This window comes from Pipistrellus hanaki (assembly GCF_964339955.1).
Source record: "Pipistrellus hanaki genome assembly, chromosome: 5".
Taxonomy (NCBI): Eukaryota; Metazoa; Chordata; class Mammalia; order Chiroptera; family Vespertilionidae; genus Pipistrellus; species Pipistrellus hanaki.
This window is the reverse complement of record NC_140507.1, coordinates 34,697,485-34,723,548: the sequence shown is the minus strand read 5'-3', so window position 1 is coordinate 34,723,548 and position 26,064 is coordinate 34,697,485. Positions and strand designations below refer to the sequence as shown.

The 26,064-nt window shown below is 59.2% G+C and overlaps 2 protein-coding genes across 5 annotated transcripts; one reads left to right on the top strand and one right to left on the bottom strand.

The window, feature by feature from the left end:
* Nucleotides 1-1,472: 1,472 nt before the first annotated feature.
* On the top strand, nucleotides 1,473-15,327 carry DBN1 (drebrin 1). 2 transcript variants are annotated; one of them, XM_084885464.1, is made up of 15 exons: nucleotides 1,473-1,729; nucleotides 6,257-6,312; nucleotides 6,952-7,064; nucleotides 7,212-7,286; nucleotides 7,376-7,522; nucleotides 7,661-7,738; nucleotides 8,011-8,162; nucleotides 8,266-8,329; nucleotides 11,172-11,231; nucleotides 11,321-11,444; nucleotides 12,151-12,288; nucleotides 12,620-12,790; nucleotides 13,194-13,903; nucleotides 14,196-14,298; nucleotides 14,426-15,327. In XM_084885464.1, the coding sequence occupies exons 1-15, from the start codon at nucleotides 1,644-1,646 to the stop codon at nucleotides 14,494-14,496; spliced, it is 2,148 nt and encodes a 715-aa protein (XP_084741590.1). In that variant the 5' UTR covers nucleotides 1,473-1,643; the 3' UTR covers nucleotides 14,497-15,327. The 2 variants fall into 2 exon arrangements, with proteins under 2 accessions (XP_084741590.1, XP_084741591.1); XM_084885465.1 differs by lacking the exon at nucleotides 12,151-12,288 and having other exon boundaries at nucleotides 1,476-1,729.
* A 256-nt stretch (nucleotides 15,328-15,583) lies between these two features.
* On the bottom strand, nucleotides 15,584-25,541 carry PRR7 (proline rich 7, synaptic). Of its 3 annotated transcripts, none has more exons than XM_084885468.1 (3): nucleotides 25,344-25,541; nucleotides 16,366-17,022; nucleotides 15,584-16,140 (listed from the first exon to the last, which is right to left on the bottom strand). In XM_084885468.1, the coding sequence occupies exons 2-3, from the start codon at nucleotides 16,775-16,777 to the stop codon at nucleotides 15,743-15,745; spliced, it is 810 nt and encodes a 269-aa protein (XP_084741594.1). In that variant the 5' UTR covers nucleotides 16,778-17,022; nucleotides 25,344-25,541; the 3' UTR covers nucleotides 15,584-15,742. The 3 variants fall into 3 exon arrangements, with proteins under 3 accessions (XP_084741594.1, XP_084741593.1, XP_084741595.1); XM_084885467.1 differs by lacking the exon at nucleotides 25,344-25,541 and adding an exon at nucleotides 24,881-25,017; XM_084885469.1 differs by lacking the exon at nucleotides 25,344-25,541 and adding an exon at nucleotides 23,528-23,546.
* Nucleotides 25,542-26,064: the final 523 nt, after the last annotated feature.

Below are 26,064 nucleotides of genomic sequence, written 5' to 3'. Positions count from 1 at the left end.
ATGCATCTCATCTGTAAGTTCCCTTAATAAACTCTTGATACAATGTAGAGTTGTCAGCCTTTTTCTTTCGGCTCTCCGCCTTAAGGGATTTTATGTAACAAGGATGCCTGAACATGGATGCTGCTGCACTGGCTACACCCTCCTTGTCCGGAACACCTACTCCCTGACTCCTGCCCTACCCCCTCCAGCTGGCTGTAGCCTGGGGAACCACATCTGACCGCATTCCAGGCCAGGCTAGCTGCGAGGAGGGTCTGTGGTGTGCTGTAGTGACATGAGTTCCCGTGCAGACTTTATCACTCAGCAGCTCTGTGCCTCGGGCTGAGGCCCAACATCCCTCTACCTACTTGTCCCAGGTCCCTTTGGCCCTGCTGTGGGGTCTCCTCCCTCTCCCAAATCCTCTGACCTCATGCCAAGTGTGGGCTGTGGAGAAACTGCCAGGGGTCCATGGGCATAGCGGGCACAGAGCTTCCCAGGCAGGGGTCTGGGGAAATGTTTTGGATTTTAAGAGGGCTGTCCTCTAAAGCACTGGGAACGGCTGCTGGAGATCAATACACACAACTACTTACTCTCTTATGTGTCTTGAACAACTCAGAACTCAGATGCTACTTCCAGAGGGAAGTCTGCTCCGGGAGGCTTGAAGCTTAGGGACAAGGCAAAGGGTCTCCTTGGCTGGTTCTGAGAGGGCCCAGGAGGCAGCTGGTAGGGAGGGGGCTCAGCCTAGGGGTGGGGCAGAGGTGGTGGGAGAGGATGGCAATGCTGGGCTAAGGGTGTGAGTTGGGCTGGGAATGGTCTAGGAGGCAGGGATGGAGGGGTGTGTTTGGGAACTGGGATCAGAATGGGAACAGGACAGACTGGACTGAAGAGGGTGCCGCTAGGGATGGGGTTTCATGAATTGGGGGAGGGGGGCATGTTAAGCATGGAGTTGGGACTGAGGCTGGAGCTGCTGGGATGGGAAAGGAATTGGCTGAATTGGGGGTTGGGATGCAGATGGCAATGGGCAGTAACCTGATGGACTAGGAATGGGCCTTTCAGAGGTGTGGATGGGCAGCAGATGGGCTGTGTGCTTTGTGGCTTGAGGCTGGGGGGTAGGGATGAACCAGGGATGGGGATGAAGCCCGGATACAGATAAATTAAGCAAGGGATGGGGCTGGCGGGATTGAAGTGAAGAGGGTTTGGGGTTGGACTGGGAGCTGATAAGAAGAATGAAACTGAGTCGGTGAGGTTGGGGCCGGGGCCGGGTTTGGGGTTGAGGAGGAGGCTGAGCACCTACTGGGGCCCCGGTAGGTGAGGGTTTGGGACGCGGGCGGGACAGGCCTTGAGAACCGGAGGACCGAGCTGCGCGGGCGAAAGGGCGCTGGCTGAGGGGCGCGGGGGCGCCCGGGGCAGGCCGGGAAGGGGGGGCGGGCCTCCCCCGGGGCCGGGCCGGGGCGGCGCTAGGACCGAGGCGGAGGGACGAGCCGGGCGGAGCCAGCGCCCCCCGCCCCCCGCCGGCCGGCTCCCTTCCCCCGGCCGCTGGCTCTCCGCTCGCAGCGCTGCAGAGGCTCCGAGGCGGCGGCGGCAGCGGCGGCTCCCTCCTCCCCTCCCTCCTCCTCCTCCGTCTGTCCGTCTGTGCATCCGCCGTTCGGCCCGGTCCGCCCCGCAGCATGGCCGGCGTCAGCTTCAGCGGCCACCGCCTGGAGCTGCTGGCGGCGTACGAGGAGGTGATCCGCGAGGAGAGCGCGGCCGACTGGTGAGCCCCCCGCCCCCGCCGGCCCTTTGTCCCCGCCGCCGCGCCTTTGTCTCCATCTGCCCGCCACTCGGCTGCGGGGGGTGGGGGGACCCCGAGATGGTGCGGCGGCCCGGGAGGGGGGACCGCAGGGGGTGCTTTTGTGCGCCGGGGGAGGGGCCGGGGTCCCGCTGGGCGCGGCCGCCCGGAGCGATGGGGAGAGGGGGCCGGACGCGGCCGGGGGCGCGCGGGGTCCGGACGTGTGGCCCGGGCTCGGGGCCCTGCAGGAGCCCATCCCCCGGCCCGGGCCCCGGGGACAGGTGTGCACAGGCCGGCCAAGGGCACCTTCGCTACCTCGGAGCGGGCACGGGCCGGGCGGGGCGGGGCGGGGACCCAGCTAGCGGAGCTCGGCGGCCGGACGGCCGCGGCACAAAGGAACGCCGGGCGGGGGAGGAGCGGGGAGGGCCAGGGGCCGGCGCCCCGCCCACCGGGGGGGCCTCCCGGAGGAGTTGGGGTGTGATGGAAAGAGGTTCATTGCCACATGGCAACAGCCCGGGGACTCCTGTTCTTCCCCGGGGCCGCGGGGGAGGAGGCAGGGGCGACGGGGATTTCAGGGACTGGGCGGCTGGACTGGGAGACGCCGAGGGGGCCGGACTGCCCGCCTCGAGGGCCGTCTGGGGATCCTGGGAGGAAGCCCTCGGTCGCTCAGGCCTGGGGGAGCCCCCAGGAAGGGGTGAAGAGCTGAGCAGATCTGCTGAACCCTCGGCCCCATCGCCAGTGCAAGGGGCTCCCAGCTCCCTGGTGGGGGAGGAGCTGGCGTGCCCTCCTTCCCTTCCACAGCTATTGTCTCCCCATGAGCTGGGAGCGGAGGACCACCTGCCCTGGGGCTGGGCTCCTCAGGGTGGTGAGCAAGCCAAGGGGTTCCACACTGCCCCATTCAGGAACCATTCACCCCCAAAATACTCATTCTATTCCCAGACCTCTACTCCCGCTGGCAGGCAGGATACCAAGGCACAGGGGGAGGGCAGGCCCTAGGGATCTCCCCTGGCTGGCCTTCCCCAAGTAGGGAGGGCATTCCGGTAGGAATAGTGACCTGAGGGCTGGAGGAGGGGACCGGTGGCCAGGCGTCCCTGCCACGATGCTGCAGCACTGGCGGGTGGCCAGGCCTGCCTGGCGAGATGGACTCGGGAGACAAGCTCCCATGTTCCGCAGGTCAGTCATAGGAGAGGCCAGCGTGGGCTAAGCGGGTGGACGGCCAGCCCGCTGTCCCAGCCCTGCTCCTGGGGGCTGAGATCATGGGAGGAGTTCAGGGCAAGGGGCCAGCGTGGCCGGGTGGAGGAGGTGGCCTTGGGATATGATGGGCCCTGCCTGGGGAGGGGCGTGGTCCATCTCAGAATGCCCCCCTCGCCCTCCGTCTAGGGGTACCGTCTACCACCCTATCACTGCCCCTAACTTCCCAAAAGCAGAACTCCGGAGGCCACTGCTGGCCCACCTCCTGCTCAGCAGAGCCCTGGGCTCCCATCCCGGAGCAGGATCCATGTGGCCAAAACTAGTTATTCATCACTGGCATGCGTCACTTCCCATCTGGGTTTTGTGTGGGACACACAGATGCACACATGTACCCTTGCCTGTGCACACATTTGTTCACTCCCCAGGGCCGAGATGGCGTTTTGTAAAAAGGGGTGAAGATGACATTCTGCAGTGGCGGCATGAGTGCCCGCAGCTGCCGGCCCTGAGCTGGGGCTGCAGTGGGGTCTCCTCTCAGGAGCGGACCCTGTCCTCAGAGGCCGGAGGAAGGTGTCTTGGATGAGATTGCTGCCTGGGTAAAGGGGGCTTGTCCTTCTTCTCCCTTGCCTTGCCTCTGCGTGGTGAGGGTGGTGGGGCGAGCTCACTTCTTTTGAAATGGACCACTGCCCAGCCATGGGGAGAGGGGCCTCAGGAAGAGCCAGGGTTGCCCTGGATGTGACATGACTCGGGGTGACCACACAAGAACTCCTTCCTCTCTGGTCCTCTTGGAAATAAGAAGAGGGGCCCCTGGCTAGTGTGGCTGAGCTGGTTGAGTGTCTTCCCGTGCACGGATTCACCATTGGGGTGCATGCCCCGTGGCAGGTGCCATCTATGTTCCACTCTCTCATCAATGTTTCTCTCCCTCTCCCTTCCTCTCTCTCTCTCAAACCAATAAACACTTTAAAAATAATAATAAGAAGAAGCAAAAGAAACGAAGAAGAGGGGATTGGGCTCCGCCGTCCCTGGGACCTCCAGGGCTCTTCCATCTCTCACATCTGAGCGTGCCATTGTCCGGAGGGCTCTTCCTGCCCTCCGCTTCGGGCCTCAGCTGACCCCTTGGAGCTGTCATATGCCAGCTCCTACCTCTTCCAGTTTCTCTGGTCTAGATGGCTTCTCAGAGTTTGCGTCGATATCACAAATGCCTCCTGGTGCTGCTGTGTGCTGGATCCTGAACCCAGAGGGTGAAGTGTGCTGGCTGACTGAGTCAGATGTCCGCCTTCACGAAGCTGAGGCTCACGGCAGTGTCTGTCACCAGGGGCTGGAGCTGGTGACGTAGAGTCCGGTTCCCCCACTCCTGGTTCCTTGTGCTGCCCAGGCCCCGGCTGCCTCTGATGTGTTTGAGAAGCACTGGGTCGGTGAGATCCGGGTGGGCTCCGGAGCCTCTTCTCTTCCCTGCTGGGATGGGGTCAGTGGTGTGGGGAGGCACACGGCTTCCTGGAGACCTGGCATCGGGACCCTGAGGGATTTCTGCCGCGGGTGGCGTGGGGTGGAGAAACAGGCCTCACTCTTCTGTGAAGGGAACCACATACACCAAGTCTCAGGAGTGGGACAAATTCAAAGCTGTGCTCGGCATCAGGGAGCCATCCAGGTTAACCCAGCGGGGGAGGTGGGTGGGGGGAGCTCAGGACCGAGGGCTCTTGGGAGTTAGCTGTGGTTTCTGCCTGGTCAGGGCTGTGGCCGGAGTCGGAAAGACGCCGGGAAGTAGGTAGGCACGGACTGAGGGTGGAAAGGGCAGGGCAGGCGTCCCTGGGAGGAGCGAGGGCCCGCAGAGCCTTCGAGAGGCCGAGATTCACCCCTGGGACCTGTGCTGCCTAAGGCAGAGTCTGGGAACCAGGGTCTCAGAGTGCGGCCTCAGTTTCTCATCTGCGGGATTGGGAAGGACAGATCCTGCTTCTCTGAGGGCCCTTTGTTCCCAGTGGTGGGCGAGGGCAGCCGGACAGGTGGTGGGACAGCTGTTCGGGGGGAGCAGCTGCCAGCAATGGGGCCTGGGCCACAGTTGGGCCAAGAGCTCCCCCCTCACAGCCCACCTGTGTCCCTTTCAGGAGGGAGGGATCCTGGGAATCGGGGTGTGTGCGTGCGTGTGTGTCCTTAGCAGTGACTTGTGCTGACCTCATGGAGCTAGGCCAGGCCCTCCTTTTTGCTCTCCTGCTTCCTCCCTCTCTCCCTTCTTTTTCTTTCCCTTCCCTTCCTCTCTCCTTCCTTTCCTCTTTATCCCTTTCTTCTTGTCTTCTCTTTCTTCCTCTCTCCCTGCTTTTCCCACCGACTCTCCCTTTCTCTTGTCCGGACCCCTTGTGCTCCCACCACCCCTCCTAGTCTTGGCAATAGGGAAATGGGGAGGGGACTGAGCCCTCTGGAGCCCCTGGAACAAGGCCCTCCTTCCTGGCCCCAGGCCTGTCCTCCCAAAGGGGATCCTCAGAAACAGACATCTCTGCCTCCCCTTCTGTGAAATGGATGCTGTGCCACTGCCACTTGGGGCGAAAAAGCTAGGAAGGAGGAAAAAAGCGAGGAAGGCTGCTAAGTCAGCTTTCTGGTGAAGCTAAGGCTAAAGAAAGGCTGGCAGTCCCAGGAGGCCAGGGCCTCCGCCGCGGCCGAGGGGGCCGAGGGGCTGGAGGACCAGGAGAGTAAGAGCAACCAGGGGCCACAGTCTGGGCAAGAGCGACCTGGGGGCCACCTCACCCACATCTCAGCGAGACAGAGATTAAGGCTGAGGGTGTGTCCCTGGGGTCCTTTGTGTTCAGGAGACGGCAGTTGGAGTGGGCCAGTCATGTGCCAGTCGCTGGGTTGCCATGGTTACCAGGGGATGCCCTGATCAGAGTGAGCACCAGGTTCTTTCTCCTCCCCTTTCCCTGCTGTGAGGGGAGGGGCGATGGGTACCGAGACACGCCTGGCAACAGCCAATGGGCGATGAGGAGCGTGGTAGCCAGGGAACAGTAACCAAGGAACCATCGCCTTGGAATCTCCGAGCACACCCGCTTGCTGAGTTGTAGGCTGCCAGGACCAGAGCTCCCAGGACATGGACAGTGATTTCTACCCAAACCCCATTGTTTATTCCCCACCTAACCCAGGCGTCCCTCTACCCGGTCTCAGGGCTTCCGCCTCCAGAAATAGTTCCTAGCCCTATTGTCAGGCAGTGAGGGCTGGGGCAGAGCCCCCTTCCTGTCCTGCCCCCTCTGTGTCCCTCCTCCTCCTCCCTAGAGCTGTCCCCACCCAAAATTGGCAGCCTGGGCCTTGACAGTTCTAAGAATCACCACTCCCTCTCCCCAGGGCGCTGTACACATATGAGGATGGCTCAGATGACCTCAAGCTTGCAGCATCAGGAGGTAAGAATTCCAGCCATTCCTTTGTCTTCTCTCAGCCCTTCCTCCCCGCTCCTCTGGTTGTTTTCTTCCCCACCCGCTGGGCTGTAGGTCCCCTGGCTCCTGGGCACCTCCTTGCCTGCGTCCAGCAGACCCTCACTTGTCTGGCAGGTGTCCTTCCTGATCATCCCTAAGCTCCGGGGGGGTGAGGGCAGGGGAAGGGAGCCTTGATTCCTATTTGATGTTGAGAAGGCAGCCTCAGCGAGGAGAGTCACACAGCCCACATCACACCGCTGTGGGGCGGGGGCCTGTGGGGATGGCCCAGTTCTCCCTCACTTTCTCTAGAGCCCAAAGGCTTTCTGTACCTCCCCGGGCACCAGTGTGTCAGGAGGATGTGTGAAGAACAAGCATTCCTCAGTCCTACCCCAAATCAGGCCCCGAGGATTCAAAGGCAAAGCTAGTGCCTGCCTGCCACTTTTTCTCGCACCAACACAGAACTTGGGGCCTCCAGGTTGGTGGGGGGAGAGCAGGAGGGCGGGGAGAAGTGTGTGGGGGGGGGCAGTGCCTGTAGAGCCCACAAATGGAGTCTTTCCTTTGGGTTCCAGGCCCTCTGTGGGGTAAGGGTTAGGAGATGGGAGTCCTGATGCCTCCTAATTCCTCCAGATGGGGGCTTGCAGGAACTCTCAGGCCACTTTGAAAACCAGAAGGTGATGTACGGCTTCTGCAGCGTCAAGGACTCCCAGGCTGCGCTGCCGAAATACGTGCTCATCAACTGGGTATGCAGCTGCGGGCTGGGCAGGGAGCTGAGGCCCACAACAGTTACCCTCCGCCTCGGACACCTCTGGAGAGAACCCCCACTGTACCAGGCCCTTCTTATCCTTCCCTGTCCTCTCTCAACCCCCTCTGTGCTGGGTGCTTTGCAGGTTGGTGAAGATGTGCCTGATGCCCGAAAATGTGCTTGTGCCAGCCACGTGGCCAAGGTGGCTGAATTCTTCCAGGTGCGAGCGGGGGTGGGACCAGCCGCCCAGGGTCTGTGCTGACGGAGGTGGGGGGAGCCGTGCTGCCTAAACACACCTTCTTGCCGCAGGGCGTCGATGTGATTGTGAACGCCAGCAGCGTGGAAGACATAGATGCGGGCGCCATTGGGCAGCGGCTCTCCAACGGCCTGGCACGGCTCTCCAGCCCCGTGCTGCACCGGCTGCGGCTGCGTGAGGATGAGAATGCCGAGCCGGTGGTCAGTGTGCCCGAGGCCAGCTGGCCCTGCCCAGGGCCCTCCCACCCCCGCCCTCTCCGTCCTCAGCCTTTCCCGGTAGGACCTCCAGGAGCACCCGGCCTGCTCTCGGGGCTAATACCAGGCCGTTTGACCCTGCAGGGCACCACCTACCAGAAGACGGACGCCGCTGTGGAGATGAAGCGGATTAACCGCGAGCAGTTCTGGGAGCAGGCTAAGGTGTGGACCCCGACCCGAGCCTGCAGGCTGAGCTGACCTGACCCCATGGAGCAGCCCTAGGATTCTCTCCTCAAGTCCCTCCCTCAAGAGTGTGTCCCATCCCTGGTCCCCCCCCAGCTGAAAGAGTGAGGCTTATGCCCAGAGGACTCAGGTCTTCTCAGAACCCATACCTCACCAGCCCTGGGTTAGGATGGCCTGGTGGGACAGGGGACCCCCAGGCTCAGGGGTCCCCCAGGCTCAGGGCCTACTCTGCCTTGCACGGGTGGTTGCAGAAGGAGGAAGAGCTGAGGAAGGAGGAGGAGCGGAAGAAGGCCCTGGATGAGAGACTCAGGTTTGAGCAAGAGCGGATGGAGCAGGAGCGGCAAGAGCAGGAGGAGCGGGAACGGCGCTACCGAGAGAGGGAACAGCAGATCGAAGAGCACAGGTGTGCCCCGCCCCGCCCCGCTGCAGGCCCTGCGCTGCCACAGGCAGGTCCCCGGGGGCCTCCGTGAGGGTGCAGGCTCATTTACACTCACTTATCCTTTCAGGAGGAAACAGCAGACTCTAGAAGCTGAGGAGGCCAAGAGGCGGCTAAACGAGCAGTCTATCTTCGTAAGTTCTTAACCGGGGCTTCCAGTCTCCTGGTCAGGGAAACGCGGGTGGTCCCTGTGCTCCTGGGCCTCTTGGGGAGATCAGTGGCTTCTGGGTACTGCTCCAGGGGGCGCCATGAAGTGTCAGGTCTGCCACTCAATCACGTGGGGTCTGGCCCCTGGCTACGTAAAACTTGGAGAAGCTTCTCCTTTAGACTGAAAGAGGAAAATCTATCTTGACCCAGACCCTCACTGACCAGGCTCCCTTGTCCCCTCCCAGCAAGGCTTGAGGGGCTCAGATGGATTAGACATGCTTTCTGCACGTGGGGCTGCAGACCTGGTCCCCACAATATTAGTGCTGAAGAGCCACACAAATGAACCTGGCTGGTGCTCTGAGCATCTAATACACTGTGTGTGTAGTGTCTCCTCAGGGATGCTGTCTGAACCTTCAAACATTTGGGTGTCCCATGGGGCCTGTGGATTGGCCCTTTGAAAAGCCTCATGCTTTGAATTCAGGTCATTCAGTGGTGAGATATAGTTCAGGGCAGGAGGTGGGTGGTACTTGTCTGGATTGGGACTATGATGGGCAGATCCAGTGGGCCTTGGGGACCCGAAGGAGCTTCAGGGCCACATCCACAGGAGACGAGGAGGGAGGGGGCAGGACCAGCTGCAGGCATTGGCATTAAGTGGCTATCCTATGCTACCAATCCCACCAGCCTCTGGATGTAAGCTCCAGCCTCATTCATTCCACAAGCCCTTGCCACCACCTGCCTGTGCCAGGTGTTAAAGAATATGGTGGTGAAGATGAACAAGATGAAATGAACTGGATATTTTATTTTTAATTGTGTCAAAGTACACATAACAGGACATGTAACATCTTAGCCGATTTCAAATGTACAGTTTAGTGGCATTAAATACATTCACATTGTACAAGCATCACTACAGTTTATCTCCAGAATTTTTGTCATCTCCCCATACTTAAACTCTGTACTCATTAAACACTAACTCCCCATTCTCCCCTTCCCCTAGCCCCCAGCAGTCTACTTTGTCTCTATGAATTTGACTTTTCTAGGTATCTCACATGAGTGGAATCGTACAGAATTTTTCCTTTGGTGACTGACTGACTTCACTCAATATAATTTCAAGGTTCATCCATGTGTCAGGATGTCTCCTTCCTTTTTAAGGCTAATGCCATCCCACTGTATATACCACATTAGTTTGTCCATTCAGAGCAAGGGCTTTTTTGAAAAAGCTTTTTATAGGAAATTTCACACACACACAAAGTATAGGCTTCCCTCTGAGCTGATCTTGCACTAATTATCAACATTTCAGGCAAAACCTTAAGGAACTTGCACCTTTACTTTATAGTCCCATCTGACCCTTCACGTGTGGCTCGTGTGACAGTGACAGTAGTGGCCTTACGAGTTCAGGTCCTCTAAGGAAGGTCCCATGTGAGGAACCTCGGAATTTTGAACTACGAAATGCTTCCTCTCCTGATAAGATTTGCCTTTCTTTTCTGAGTTCCCTTTATGCCTGAGCTTAAGATGCTCAGGCACAGCAGCATCTTCTTCCTACCCACAGCCCTAACTTGTTTCAGTGTTTTTCCACATCGTTGGTAGGTGGTAAACCAAGTCTGGTCTTTTTTTTTTTCTTCTCTTTTTTTTTTTCTAAATGAAGCAGAGGAACCTAGGGAGATTATACTAGGCAGGGACAGAGTCTCTGAAAAAGCTGGTTGGATGTCCATTCTGGGAAGGCCGGGAGACTGACTGGAGCCCAGTGGGCTGAGCAGCAGGGGGATTTGGGAAAATAGAGCAAGGTCAGAGGAGTCCAGACTTCATTCTGGAAGACACGAAGTTGTTGCAGTGACAGCCCTCTTGAAGGGGGACACTTTGAAGGGCATTCTCCTAATGCACCCGATAGCTTATGCGTGTGCTCAAACACAGGAGCCCCATTACTGCCATACCTGCACCTTTTTGTCCCCCCTCAGTCCCTCCTGCCCCCTTTGCCACGGGAGCAACAGGGGACACTGCTAAGAGGCTTTGGTGTTGTGAATTCAACGGAGCAAACGTGCCAACTCAACCTCATGCTGGCTACACAGAGAGACCTGAGTTCCCATCCTGTGTCACCCACCAAGGGGAGGGGACTTGACCCCAGAAACAGGAGGTTTCTGACACAGTGTAACCTGTGGTGTGTGCTTAGAACACCTTGTGGGGACCCAGAGAAGGAAAGGACCTGGATGGGCGAGGGACCTCTCTCCCAGGAGGCGGTGCCCCGGCCGAGGCCAGGAGCAGGAAGAGTTGGAGCTGGGGTGGGGGCTGGGCGTTTGAGGAGAGAGAGGTTCATCTCCCATACCAAGTGGTAAATGGCATGCATGTTCCAGGGATGAAAACTATTATGTCATGCTGATAACTAGATCTATATCTCAGGGTGTGTGGGGCTGTTGGGGAGGTGACAGGGGTGAGGTCAGGCAGCAGGAGGGGAATGTGGGCCAAGTCGGGGTGGAGGGAGGTTAATGAGGAAAGCTCAGTCATGATGCTGAAATTCAGGCAGGGCTATTGGCTAGATCCTGGGGTTAGGAGGTTTACGAAAAGTTGGCTGCAAAGCAGGGAGTGCTCCTGGAAGACTGGGAATCTGGGGTGAAGGAGCAGGAGGAGCTGAGCTGGGTGCCCAGGCACCTGTCCAGGCTAGAGATGAGGTGGCTGAGGGCCTTGTGGATGGAGAGAAGGAGCTGTGTGATGGTGGGAAAGGGAGCAGAGGTGCCAACTGCAAGTCTCTTCCTGCCAGATTAGGGAGGAAACATGGGGCTGTAAAGAAGCAAGAGCTCCTGGTGGGGGTGCCCAGGACACTGTCTCTTTCTTTCCCAGGGTGACCGGAGGGATGAAGAGGAAGAGACCCAGATGAAGAAGTCAGAATCGGAGGTAGAGGTGAGAGTTGGGGGACAGGGCAGCTGATTCCAAAAAGGGACTGCCTCAGCCTGGCCAGCCTGACTCCGATCCTTCTCTTGTGCCCCCAGGAGGCAGCAGCCATCATTGCCCAGCGGCCTGACAACCCACGGGAGTTCTTCAAGCAGCAGGAACGAGTCGCATCGGCCTCTGTGGGCAGCTGCGATGTGCCCTCGCCCTTCAATCATAGGCCAGGTAGTCCCAGGTCCCGCCCCCTCCTGACCCCCACTCGGGTTTTGCCCTGAGCCTCTTTGACCCCATGTTTTGGAAGAGAAGCCTTGCCCAAGGACCCTGGGAGAAGGCAAGGTGGCTCGTCAAGCGTGCTCCCGCCCACTGCCTCCCAGGTGGCAGCACTGAGAAGGCTGGGGAGGAGATGGTCAATGTTGGGCTTTGGCTGAGCAGCGGGCAGTGCAAGAGGCCCATCTAGGCAGCTCTGGCATGGGCTAAGGCGCGCCCCTGGCCGTAGGGAGCGGCCCTGCTGGGGTGGAAGCAGGTCCTGCCTGAGGGCTGTGGTGCATGTGAGGCAGCCCTGGAGCCTGCACCCCGCTTCCCCGTCAGGGTTCTCACTGTAGCTTCTGCCTCCCCAGAAGTACCCTGCTGCCCCCTGTCTGCTGGGCGGAGTGTCTGCCCCTGTGTGTGCTTGGCCTGTGCAGGGGCTTCAGGGGTGGGGCAGGCTGTCCGTGGCTGTGTGTTTCGCAGAGGCTGGCTCCTTGCTTTTCGTGGCTGGTGCTTGAGGCTGTAGCCCAGCTTGGCTGAATGTGTGCCCTGGCCAAAGGCAGCTTGGATATCCTGGGCCAGCTCGGGGGGTGGGTGAGGCCTTGGGGCGGGGGTGGGGGAGACTGACCCTCTCTTGTCCTCTGTCTCTCTCTCTCTCTCTCTCTCTGTCTGTCTCTCTCGGCAGGTCGTCCGTACTGCCCTTTCATAAAGGCATCGGACAGTGGGCCTTCCTCTTCCTCCTCTTCCTCCTCTTCCCCTCCACGGACTCCCTTTCCCTATATCACCTGTCACCGCACCCCAAACCTCTCTTCCTCCCTCCCATGTAGGTAGCAGCCCCAGGCCTCGGCAGGGGGGTAAGAGGGGCCCCTCTTCCCAGCAGCACCCCTGCCCTTACTCCCCAGCCTGACCACTGATCTCTGGTGCTTGCCCCGGAGCAGGTACTGCCTGCCTCTTTTCCCTGACCCTGAAGGGGCACTGACCCCAGGGGCCTGGCTTACAGGGTCTGGAGTTGTGGCCTGGACCCTGGGGAGCCTGGGGAGCTCCCAGCCCCGACCCAGACTCCAGAGAAGAGATGCTGGCCAGGCCCTGAGGTGTACAGTCCTGGTCCCACCTGGCTTCTTGGCCCTCACTAACCGTGGGGGTTTGTTCCACAGGCAGCCACCTGGACAGTCACCGGAGGATTGCACCCACCCCCATCCCCACCCGGAGCCCCTCTGACTCCAGCACAGCCTCCACCCCGGTCTCTGAGCAGATCGAGCGGGCCCTGGATGAGGTCACGTCCTCTCAGCCTCCTCCACCACCGCCACCACCTCCACAAACCCAAGGTAAGTGAGGGGCCCTCGCTGTACCGCGCCTCTCACCAGTCCCCATGCTGAACAACCCAAGCGGCCACGGTAACAACTCCCCAGCACCTGGGCCACCCATCACCCAAACTGCACTGCCCTGGCGGTGGCTGTGGCAGGGAGCAGCCCTGGTGTGGCAGTCAGAGCTACCCTCCTAGCCTCAGTGTCTCTCCATGGAGTAGGACACAGGCCTTGCAGACACTAGGTCAAGGGGCAGCAGGGCCCGGTGGGTGCTGGAGGGTACTCTGCATGGAGCTATTCATGGAGGCCTTCTTTCCAGGAGGTCGTCAGATTTTCAGTGCATGACAGGGTAGGTATTGTGCCTGTCCGTGGCCTTCGCCGGTGGAGCTGGCCACATCTGTCTCCTCCGTTTGTTCTGTAACAGAGACCCAGGAGCCTGGCCCCAGCCTGGAGGGCGAAGGGACCAGCCAGGAGGCCAGAGCTGCAGCCCCCGAGGCCTGGGCTGGCCCCGTGGAGGAGTCCCCGCAGGCACGGGAGCCTCCCCAGGGGCAAGGCAGCCCCATAGAGGACTTTATGTTCATGGGGGCCCCCGAGCAGGGTGTCCTGGCTGCCCCTCTAGAGCCTGCCATAGCCAACACCGCAGCCGACACCCTGGCAGCTGCTGCCATTGAAACCGATGACGTTGCTGCTGCTGACACCGCTGTTGCCAACACTGTCGCCCCTGCCACTGCCAGCCTCATTGACCTATGGCCTGACAACGGGGATGGCGCCTCCGCACCCCCGGCTGAGCCTGGAGCTCCGACAGCACCCTCAGGTGCTGAGGTCACTCTGGCGGAGGTGTCCCTGCTGGATGAGGGTGCTCAGGAGCCACTGCCACCAGCAGGTGAAGTCTGTGCCAGTCTCCTCAATTTTGATGAGCTGCCTGAGCCACCAGCCACCTTCTGTGACCCAGAGGAGGAAGTAGAAGGGGAGCCCCTGGCTGCCCCCCAGGCCCCTACTCCACCCTCTGCTCTAGAGGAGCTGGATCAGGAGCCACAGCCGGAGCCTGAGCCTGAGCCTGAGCCTGAGCCCGAGCCTGAGCCGGAGCCCCACCTGCTGACCAATGGCGAGACCACCCAGAAGGAGGGGACTCAGGTAGGGCAGGGCAGCCTGGTGGTTGGAAGTCAGGGCTTGAGAAGGGGGCTGACCCTGAGTGTTTTAGGCTTGCAACAGTACCCCCTTTCTCTGTGACCCACATTTATTAGGGGGAAGCTGTTTTCCATTCCCCTCCCCTGGGCCAGCTCTGCTTTTGTTACTGAGTCAGGTGTCTGTTTTCTTGGCCACCGCGGTGGAATCACTGGTTGCTGGAGAAACTGCCCCTGGCCTGGCAGGTGAGCCCTAGCCTTGCAGGGTGGGGCCACATAACCTGGTGCTTTCCTCTTTGCAGGCCAGTGAGGGGTACTTCAGCCAATCACAGGAGGAGGAGTTCACCCAATCAGAAGATCTGTGTGCAAAGGCTCCGCCTCCTGTGTTCTACAATAAGCCTCCAGGTAGTGCGGTGTGGGTGTGGGTGATGGGTCAGAATTAGGGTGGGGTTTACGTGTGGGCAGGCACAGTTCCCAGGGGGATACATCCGCTGGCCGTTTCCTTACCTGCCCTCTTTTCCCATCGCCACAGAAATTGACATCACCTGCTGGGATGCAGACCCAGTCCCGGAAGAGGAGGAGGGCTTCGAGGGCGGCGATTAGCAGTGGCGCCCACCCTCAGGCTGTCCTTGCCACGACCACCCACCTGCGCTGGCCTCTGCCCGGATGGCCCGCCGCGCCTGTACTCCAAGACGCTCCGCCTGGCACCCACTCCAGATTCTGGCCCTGACCGGGGACTTGGCCGCCTCCCTGCCCACAGGGCCTGACTTTTACAGCTTTTCTTTCCCTTTTTTAAAAAAAGAGTTGATAGGAGACTTGTACAGTTGACTGGTTTTCCTCCCGTTGGTAGTTGAGATGTTGTTGCAAATTCCATCCCCTCCCCCACCCGGTCCGGATTGTAGCGCTTAGCCCTCCCTGTGCTCACTCAGCTGGCCAGGGTGGAGGCCTCACCCTGTGTGGGGCCTGGTGAGGGGGGAGCTCTGGTGGGAAAAGGCCCCCCACTTCTTTTCCTAGTTTTATGTTTCTTGGAAAAAATATCACTTTGTATTCTTTGTCCAGGGCTTCAGATATTTTGCACGAAATTTGAAAACATGGCAATAAATGGCTCTCGGGCTCTGGCTCCCTGGGACCCCCTCCCTGCCCGTCTCTTGACCTCTGCCCACCTGGGCCCTAAGGAAGTAGCAGGCCCAGCTGGGGCGGCTCAGCTTCCCAGCCCTTTCCTGCCGCCTCCTGCTGGGCGGGTCCCAGGCTGGAGGCCTTAGGCCCCTTCAGGTCAGGGCTGTGGGTGGGGCCCAGGGCGCGGGCGGCCCCTCCCCAACTCCCTTCTTCGCTTGGGTCCCTTTTTCACATTCAGTAACTGTTTTTTGGAAAGCACAAACTTCTGTAACGGGTCGTGCTCATGTCTGTTAATAAAGAAATCCAGATCCCTCTGGGCCTGCTGCTGGGCCGCCTGCCCTTGACCCCTTTTCCCCAACTTTCCCCACCTCTAAGGCCACAGGGGCACCTAACCGTGGTTTCATGGGCAGGGAAGATGGGGTCTGAGGCTCTTGGGGGAAGCAGGCTGACCTCAGGTTTAGTTCTGCATCCTCGGGCCACTTAGCTGAAAAGCGCACTCAGCTTTCCTCTTGCCGAGGCCCAGGCACACCTGGCCACCAGAGCTTTGCACGCAAGCAGTGGGTGTCCCCTCCGCTTGTACCAAACCAGATCACACACCTTTATTATCCTCAAAATGTAACAAATGGGGTAAGAAATCCCTCCCACCACCCGCAGTCCAAGGGAAGTATTTAAAAAGCCTCGCAGCAGTCAGGCCAGGAGTCTACTGTTGGGGCTCGGGTCGCCGGGCACCCCTCTATACGGCTGTAGTCCTCCCGAACAAGGGGATGGAGACCGGCAGGCGCCAAGCTCCGGGCTCCAGCGGCTCGCGGCTGCTGAGCTCCGAGTCGGTCCAGCTGGGGAAGACGCGGCGGCCTCGGTCCGCCTGCAGGCAGAGCGCGGGGCAGGGCGCGGCGGGCCGCGGGGCGCTGGGCAGGTGCAGCGCCGACGTGTAGCCTCGGTCCAGGAACAGCGGCTTGTAGCTGGGCGGCGGCTGCTCCTGCTTCTCGGCGCTGTCGCGGCGGCTCAGAAAGGGCGTGACGATCTTGCGGTAGAGGCCGCGGGTGTCGGTGAGCACCTCACTGTAGGGCGGCGGCGGCTCGGCCATCAGCACCGCCTCTTCGTAGCACGGAGGCTTGGACATGTCCGATTCCGCTGTGGAGTGGGAAGTGATCCGAAGGGGTGAGGGCGCCGGTCGCCAGCCTCCTCCCGCGGAAACCTTAGCCAAGTCGCCAGCCTCCTCCCGCAGACACCTTAGCCAACGCCGGGCCCAGCCCGCGCCCTCCGAGGCTGGGGCCACCGGTCCATGGAAGACCCCGAGGCAGCCCGCGTCCGGGGCCCCGTCCACCCCACTCGCCGCCGGCGCGGGCCGGCACTTACCTTGGCGCGGGTAGCTCCAGGGCCGGGGCGGCACGGAGAGGTGCGGCGGCGGCGGGTGCGGCAGTGCGTGGTGGTGTGCGTGCGGGTGCGCGTGCGGCGGCGCGGGCCCGTGGTGCAGCAGCGGGTGCACGTGCACGTGCGGGTGCGCGTGCGCCGGCGCCTCCAGGCGGCCGCGGTGCGGTGGAGGCGGGGGCGCGAGGCCCGGGGGGCTCCCAGCCAGGCTGCCCTCGAGCTCGAGCGGCTCCAACTCGAGGACGCGCAGGTTCTGCTCACGCAGTCGCTCCTCCTGGCGCCGTTTGAGGCGGCGGCGCAGGAAGCTGCAGAAGCAGCACAGGAGGACGATGAGCCCCCAGATAAGCCAGAAACCGGCGAAGCACGTGAGGAACGTGTAGGTGCCCTGGGACATAACCATGGCGGCGGCGGCGCGGGCGGCGGGTCCTCGGCAGCTTCACTGGACACTGGGCTCCTCTACGTGGCCCCGGGCCCGCGCCACGCTCCCGGGAGCCGCCAGCGTCACTCGGGGACCTGCGGCCGGGGGCTGCCCGCGGCGAGGCTCAAGTCCTGCGCGCGCCGGCGGGGGGCAGCAGCGTCGGTGCCCGCTCCTTCCCATGGTGCCGGTGGGCGAGCGGGCAGGCCTCACCCGGGGCCGCGCGGGACCTACGGGACAGACATAAGGCGCGGTGAAGGCGCGCTGCAGCCCCCGACGACTTCCCTGCCGGTGCCCTGTGCAGTCCCGGGGATGCCTCCTTTGTCGGAACCCCCAAACTCCCCGGGGGAGGTGACGTCACCGAGGAGGGTGACGTCACACCCCGAGGTTTCCCCTGGTAGGGTTTTCCCGGGTCTGGGACTCGGCCGCTGCGGCTGAGCCGAGGGAACTCCAGGGAGGCCAGCAGGGGGCGCGCGAAGGCCAGACTCGATCTTTGCGCAAAGGGAGATTCGCCACTGGTATTCCTTGGGCACCGCTTGGTTGCTTGGCGGCGGGGAAAGGGTGGCCCACCTTCTAGAGCCACACAACCAACCACAGGCGCCTATCTGCAGCCCTATACATGTGTCTAGCAGCCCCAGGAGCTCTAGGTCTTGTACCCGCTCCCACCCCAGGCTGCACCTCCCGGGTTGTCGCCCATTCTTGTAGCGGGAGCTCGGAGGCGGGTAGTTCCCGCTGCATCTGCCTTTGTCCGCGCCAAATACCCTCCCAACCGGGAGCTGTTCCCTCTTCCTTCCCTCTATGTGCCTCCACCCGCCAGATCCCAGTTTCTTCACCTCCTCCCACTCCTGCTTAGTCCCACTTGGCCCTGTCCTTCTGGCTCCAGGCCATTGGATCGCTTCCCCTCAATTCCTTTCCCTTTCCGCAAAGGGGAGGAAAAGTCTTTAGTATCACCAGGTCCCGCATCACTCCAGATGGGCCTCTCTCCTCCCAACTCCTCTCCACAGCCAGGGTGGAGAGGGGACCCTTGCCTCCTAAGAGGTATGTAGGAGGGGACCCTGTCGGTGGAGTGACAGATGGCAGGCGACTGTTCATCACCCCCGCAGAACAGAAATGATCCCTTCCTGAATGCCTTTTACCCAGGGGCTTTCATGTACCACCCTTTGGGGTAACTGTAATTACTCCTATTTTAAAGATAAGGAAGGGGAAAGCAATTAGCTGTACAGATAGCAGGTGGCCGCGCTGTAATTTAACTCCAACCCTGACTACAACATCCTAGCCTGGGTGAAAGAGTGCCGCCTGAGCCACGTTGTGAGACCTCTTCCCGTGGACACTCCTACCCTCGACATGGCCAATGAACACATTCAGCTTTGGGGGCCAGGGTGGGCCTGAGCCCCAACCTGAGGGCCCCACATCAAGCCATCTCAGACTGGTCTGGCAGTGAGCTGGGGGGAAGCCAGGGCACAGGCCACCCCAAGAGGGCTCCTGTCAGACTAAACAGCTGCCTGTGCCATGTGCCGCTTGGTGCCTGTGCCAGTCCCGTTATCCTGGGCCTGCATTCCAGAACAGACAATGGCAGGAACAATAGTTCCACCCACCCCCTCCACAACCCTGCCATGAGGCTGCCATGGCGACGAAGCCCTGATAAAAACACGATGCTGCCAGTCACTGGGAGTTAAATTAATCCGTTGTTCTCCTTTTCCTGAGCCCACAGGAATTTTCAGGAATGCTCCGAGGAAGTCAGTACTAACTAGGGGGCCTCTTGGCCTGCAGAGCAAGAACAGCTCTGGGTCAGAAAAGGCACTTCTGCAGCTGCAGGTGACGTTTAGCAGAATTTAGAAATAGAAATAGTTACCAAGGCCTATATACTGTGTGACAGGCCTTGTTCTAGGCTCTTTTCATGCAGAATCTTGTGTGATCTTCACCAGCACTTTCTCATCGGGGTGGGGGGTCCATTTGATAGGTGAGACCAGTTCAGACAAGGAAATGAACTTGTCTCGAGTCACAAAGCTAATAAGGGGAAAGCTAATATTTAGCCAGAGTCTGAATTCAAAGTCTGTTGTCAAAACACCTTTGCCTACATGACAACTGAATTGTACATGAAAAGCCTGGTGCGTGTGCACCTGTACATGAGGACTTGGCAGCCAGAGGGACACTGGGCAGAGTGTAGCCAAAATGTGCCTTCTTGTTCTTTCCCATCAAGGCCCTGGCCCTTTGGGCCCTCAGCCCTCAGCTCGATAGTGGGAAAAGGCTACATGGTGGAGGAGAAATTGATGGCAGCTCCAGGGTTAACCAGGAAAAAAGAACAGAGACCCTGCTCTCAGGAGCCCAGTGCAGCTGGCTGGGTACTAGAACAGACTGGGGCAGGCCACACCCAAGACCAGCTGAGTGCCACTGTGGCCCCTCAGCCAGGAGGCAGGAGCCACGGCTGCATTTTAGGCCACTGTGTGTCCATGAGAGGAAGTCTTACAGCTGAGCTGACCCCTGGCACCAACCCTGCCTGAGGCCTGCCTCCTGCCCCTTATCTTCTCAGTCCATCTCATCTCCCCCATTGTAGGTGCTCAATACATCATCATCAGGACATTCTTGCAGGCCTTTCCAAATTCACTTCCTGACCAGGCCAAGCTGCTCGAAGGCTCCCCAAGCTGTCCCTTTGCTCCTTGGGCCTCTGTCATGCTTCCAGCAGACCCTGCTGTAGCCTCTTGTACACAGCCCTTCCCCTTCCCCAGCCTCTCCAGACTGTTCATACCAAATCCCTGCTCTGTGTCTGACTCTGGCTGTGCTAGTTCAGATGGACTCATCCTCAAGTTTGTCATTTTATGATTTGTTTCCTCTTTCTCTTTTCTTACCTTTTTTGTGGGTTATTTGAACATTTTTTTTTTAGGATTCCATCTTGATTTATTTGTAGAGTTTGTGAGCACATTGGATTGTACAGTTTTCTGAGGCCACATGCTCACTGGCAGCATAGCAGGAGGTAAAAGAGAGACCCAGGGCAGTGAGTTTCTTAAACTCCATGTTGCCTCGGGGAGATGGAGCTGGCCCTGGTGAAGATGGCCCTGGTGAAGATGGAGCTAATCTGTGCAAAGGGCTTGGAGACGTTCAACAAATGTTAGTGCCTCTCAAGGCTCTGAGCTGGGGATGAGGAGATGTGAGTGTCCCCAGGGTGTTCCTGACAAGGGCTAGATACCACAGGTCGTTCTCGTAGTCACCTTGAGAACCGCTAGCACTTTTCCCATTTGACAGACGAAAACACGTGGCCAAAGAGATTAAATGACACCCAAGCTCACCTAGATGTCTCATTCTGGACCGACTGCAGCCCTGTAGGTTGAAGAAGCCCAGCACCCAACTTCAGACCCCAAAGATCTGCTACTGGGCCCTTTCCCTCAGCAAAGGGCCCACCCGTTACTCTATCCACTAAATCCCGTTGTTCTTACCCTCAGTGTAGTTAGTGTGTCTTCACACTTCCTTTGGTTCCCCTGCCACTGCCTTGGCCAGGCTACCAGCAACTCTCACGTAGGCCCCTATTACCATGGTTGCCACCACTGTCCTTACGTCTGTGCCGTGTTCCTGCCCAGCCTACCCCCTCTCCACATTGTCCCTTTTCCCAGGGGCCTCTCTGGCCTGAACCCTCCAACAACTCCCCCCTGTCTCAGGAGACAGTCCAGCTCTTTCACACACTTAGATGGGAACCTCTCAAACTGGAGTAAGCCTCAGAGCCACGGGGAGGGCTTGTGAAAACAGAGTACTGGGCTTCGCCCCCAGGTCTGGGGTCGGGCCTAGTAATTTGCATTTCTAACCAATTCCCAGCAAGTGCTGGTTGTTGCTGGTCCAGGGGGCACACTTTGAGAACCCCTAACCTAGATCATGGCCTCTGAGATGAGCTCCTGTCAAAATCTCTTCAGCCTTACCTCTCAGGGCTCCGTTCTGTGCTGCCTACAGCTCTGCTTTCTCTCTCCAAGGGGCCTGTAATACATCCTCGCTCTTCCTGCCCCAGCACTCACTGCTCAGCTTCACAGCCTCACCTGTCACTTCCCTGGACAAGTCAGCCCTGAGCCACCTCACCCCCAGGCTGAGTGAGAAGCCCTATGTATCTCAGTGTCCTACAGTGGCCTGTGTCCAACACCAGCGGCTGTATCTGTCTTAATCACCTGGTACACAGTAGCTGAAAAACCACTTGCTGAAGGAGTGACTGGAGGTGTCTGGTTACCTATTTGGTCTTTTAGCTGTAGGGACAAGGAAGTCCTCAAGAGCTGGGTCTGCATCCAGTTCATTCCTGGGAATGTCAGTCATTCATCAAAATGTCACAGAGAGAGGCCATCACCCAGCTCTTGGTCCTTGCAGGTTGTTCTATGAGCATTTGTCCTTAGCATTTGCCAGTTGAGGACCACATATCCATGTCCTTAGCATTTGCCAGGGCCTCTGGTGTGGGTAGAAGAAACCCCAGGCAATTGAGGTTCTGGTCATGAGGTTCCTTGCATGTGAGGCTAAAGGTACCAATCAAGTGAAGGGACAGGAACTCAGAGCAGGGGACAGAGGGGAGAGGGAGCAGAGTGTGTGTGAGGAGTGAGGACAGGGTGGTGACTGCAGGCGGTAGTGGCCAGTAGGGGAGGATAAACGGGATAAAAGGTGATGGAAGGAGACCAGACTTTGGATGGTGAACACATGATATACAGATGATGTATTATAGAATTGTACACTGGAAACATAATTTTATTAACTGATGTAACTCCAATAATTCAATAAAAAATAAAGTTAAAAATGCTTTATAGTAAAAAGAAAAAAAGAAGGAAGTGGCTGCTAGCCTGTCCTGCGTGCCCTTGCACACGCCAGGCTCCCTGCTAGCCTCCTTACATTCATTCGGTATCTCAGGGACACCCAGAAGGTGGCTGCTGCCATCCCTGTTCTACAGACAAGAAGCTGGGGCTGCCTTAGGCCCACACCGTGAAGCCCAGGTGACTGCCAAGTCCACTGTCCTGGCAAGAAGGGCATTTCAGGAAGGCGCTGGTGACATTTTTTCACTCCTCCCACACCAAGACAGATGAACTCAGGCCAGAGAGAAATGATGGGAACTGTCCCAGCTGCCAAAGTCAGCCAGGCATGGAGCTGGCCACAACCTCCTTCCCAGCTAGGCCAAGGTACTAGTTTGGCACCAGTAGGTAGCATCTCTGTGACCCAACCATGGTCCTGGGCCATGAACCCCAGGCTCGGGGAACTGCAAACAGGACAGCAGAGACAGGAGCCCCAGGGGCTTGTGGCCACAGAGACCTTACTTCGGTCAGTATCTATTGTACTCAGATCTGTCCCTCCAAGGGAGTTAACTACAAATTGGGGGTGTAGTGGGTGGGGGGTGAGGATCCGCTCTTCTGAGGGGCAGCCTGGTGTAGCACACAGAGCACTGATAGGGGAGCCCTGAGTTCAAGTCCTGCTTCTTCCCTGCCTTGCCAGGTCCGTGTGACCTGATCCCAGCTGTTCTCACGCCTAAGCTGAAGACTCTTCACCTGTGAGACAGGGATGATGAAGCCTGCCTGGCAGCACCATGGCAACACAACTGATGAGGGAGATGAAAATGCTTCAAGACCAGGGTAGCCCTGACCGGTTTGGCTCAGTGGATAGAGCGTCGGCTTGCAGACTGAGGGGTCCCAGGTTTAATTCCGGTCAAGGGCATGTAGCTTGGTTGTGGGCACATCCCCAGTGTGGGGTGTGCAAGAGGCAGCTGATCGATGTTTCTCTCTTATCAATGTTTCTAACTCTCTATCCCTCTCCCTTCCTCTCGGTAAAAAAATCAATAAAAATATATTAAAAAAAGAAAAAAAGATCAGAGTACACAGCTGCATGTGACAAACCAAATGCCAGCATCTTGCAGCCACAAAAGGCTCATATGTGAAAACCACACCATGGTGCTATCTACACAAGCCTGGCATGGTCTGGCAAAAGGTGCCATCACTTTACTGCAGGCCAGAGGTTTCAGCTCGTGACTCACAGGCTGAACAACGCTCATGGGTGTGTTTTGTTGGACCACAATCAATTTTAAAAAAATATTTAGTTGCCAACATTTAAATACCAGGAGTCTATACACGAAAGTCTGGATTTTTGCCTCCTCTTGAAAATTGGACAATCTGGTCAGACTAGGCCACATTCTCACCTGGTGACATTGACTGCGGTGAGTAGCTGCTCCCTGGCACTCCTCATTCTGGGCCCTCGAGGCATTCGGGTCTCCAACCACTGAGCTAGACTGAGCACCCACAAGGGCCAGCACTTGATAGGCCGTTCTTCGCTAAATTCCTTCTCCCAGCTGCTGTGTGATCAGGCCAACAACAAAGCACTAGAACCTCGGGAGTTCCCAGGATGCTGAGGCAGACCTCACTGCTCGGTTGTCCCCAGAGAGAGAAAATGGAGGGAGGGTGGGTGGGAGCCAGCCTGGCAGCAGAACAGTCCTCTGGAGCATCTAAGGGAGCAAAATCTGGCAATTTCTGGGAGAAGGAAAGGTGTACCACGGCAGGAAAGACCGCATTTGCTCACTGGAGGAATGTGAAAGAAGGTGAAGAATCTTCCTCTAGGAAGCTCCTCAGTTATTTCCTGCCTGGCTCACACGAGATGTGCAGCACCCAGTGCGGCGATGCCAACAGAGCCAGCCCTGGAATCCTAGGTCCACTCTGACTGGTTGTGTGACCTTGGGCAAGTCACTACCTCCCTGAGCCTCGGGCACCTTCAATGCCACAATGTGGGTAATAAACTTACCTTGCACAACTGCTGTAAGGCTTAGGAATAATGGATGCAGAGCCTCACCCTGAGCAGAAAGGGAATGCAAAGGGCCTGTGAATAATTCCAAAGGCCTACTGTCTGTGGAAGGAGACTTGGGCCTGACTCAGGGCACCACTCATCCATGGACATCTATGCCAACATCTCAAATGCCCAGATGATGGTCTCTCCTGGTGCCCAGGACACCACCCTGGATGGGAAGGGAAAGCCAGGGGTGGCGGTTGTGGTCGAGGCCTGTGGTCAGTAGGGGATGGCATCTGCTGAGTCAGACCCAGGAGAGCCGGCTGGAGGGCATTTCTCTCCCCAGTACACCGACACCAGGGGAGGCTGGGAAGGGAGCCAGAGGTCACTTCCTCTGACTCTGCTGCCATTCTCCTTCCAGAGGAGCTTCCTGGGCCAGGGTATCTCCATGTGGCCCTGGCCAGCCTGCATGCCACCCAGCACAGTTTGGGCTTTGTGCTCAGACAAGAAAGGGACACTTGTGATCCAGACAATGGGCTGGGGTGCTCCCTTCTGGCCGGGGTCAGCAAAGTCCCTTCCTCTGCCCCTGCACACGCTGCTCCCACCCCTCCCTGCAGAGTCGTGGCTTGGAATGAGTAGTCCAGACCTACCACCGGCCCAGCACATGCCCTGGCCACGAGGACGAGAGATCCGAGCTTCTTTCCTCTCCCCTGGTAAGGAACATCATCTATGGGGTACCCAGCTCGGGTTTGGGCCATTTCAAAAGCAGGTGGTGGTAGTGGCGGTGGGGGTGGCGGGATCCGGATCCAGCTTCCATGCCTCTTCCTGCCAGGGCTCCCCTCTACCTCTGCCACCCCAGGAGCCCCGCTGCGACGACCGCAGCCACGTGGGAGCCGAATCTTGCTCCAAGGTGTGCTCACCTCCCCACCCCCACCCTCGACGGGTTGTGGAGACAGGCACACCCAAACGGGCCAAAGGGGCCAAGTCCCCCGCCCCAACCGTCAGAGGGGTAGTCCCCTCTCCCACTGGGGCTGGGGGCAGAGGCCCCGCATGGGGTGGGGGAGGGCTGGGATAGGGTGTCGCCGCCCCACAGTCGCGTTACCGAGGAGCGAAACCCCGTTGCTGTGACAACCGTTTCCAAGCGAACCAGTGGCTGCTCGCGCCCCGCTCCGGCTCCCTCGCTCACTGGCGCCCTCCCTCTCCTCCCCTCCCTCCCTGCAGTGGGGGCTGGGAGAGGGACTGGCCGGGGCCGGGGTCCGAGGCAGAGACCCGGGCCGGGCTTGGATCCGCCCGCGGGAAGGGGGCTGGCCCGGGACTGTCTTCCGTCCGCACTGCATGCCCCCGGCTCGCCGCCGCGGCCGCGGTACTCACGGGCCCAGACATCCTCCTCCAGCTCGTCCTCCTGGCTCCGGGAGAGCGGCGCGGGCCCCGCGGACAGAGCCTCCGGCCGGGGGGAGGCGACGGCAGCCCCGGGAAGCCGACTGTGGCCGCGAAGGCAGCTCCGAGCGCGGGGCTGGAGCCGCGGGGCGCGCGCACGGACGCGTACCCGGCGCGTCCTGGGCCCGGCGTGCGCGCACGCGGCCGCCAGCCGGGAGCCCCTGCCCCCCACCCCTCGCGGCGGAGGAGACCGTCCCCGGAGCCAAAGGCGGGGGACCCTCACCCACCTGTCGAGCCGGGCTCCCCTGTCACAGGGAGTGCGCTCGCCACGCCGCACACCTAGCAACAGGCTGTCTGGGCCTGGCATATGCAGGCAAACCCAGTGCACACAACCAGCAGCTGAGGTCTAGACACCACACACACACACACACACACACACACACACACACACCCCTACCTCAGCTCGAAAAGCAGACGCACGTCCAGGCCCTGGCCATATACCCACAGGCACTGCACGCTTGCAGTGGGCAGGGTTTGGAGCAGGCATGTGCCCCAGTGTGGCGCTAACCATGAATTCACGGCCTCGAGGCCACTCCCACTGTCTCCAGCAGGCCTACATCACCACATGCCCGCTTAGAAATAGCAGGAGGAGAACCCAGTGCTTGATCCACAGCGCTGGATTCCATAAACCCTGTTCATCCCAGCAACAGAACTGAGCCCAGTGAGGGCCTCACTGTTTGGGCTGAGCCAGAACTTGGCTGTCTATGACTCTTACGTTCTCTGTTTTTTTTGTGTGTTTTTTGGGGGGTGGTATCAATTGTATCCTAGATATGTCATCATGGTGGACCTATTAACCCACCTGCTCTCCGATGCACAGTGGGCAGGTTTCCAGTCTGGTTACTCAGATTCCTGGGGTTTATGTCAGCAATGCAGACACGAACATGATGGTAGCATCTTCCTTCTGGGAGTTGTGCCCTGATGAGAATCGAGTCTGCCACTAAGACCCAGGAGCCGTCCCAATCTGGTTCTTCCTATCAATCAGCCCCCTACCCCCATCCTTTCTTTAAAAAAAAAACAAAAACACTTTCTAACAGACCCCCAACAGCCCCACCTGAGTCACGCAGCTCTAGGTGTGTGTGCAGTGGGTGCAAACACGCCCCATCTAAGTCACATGGACG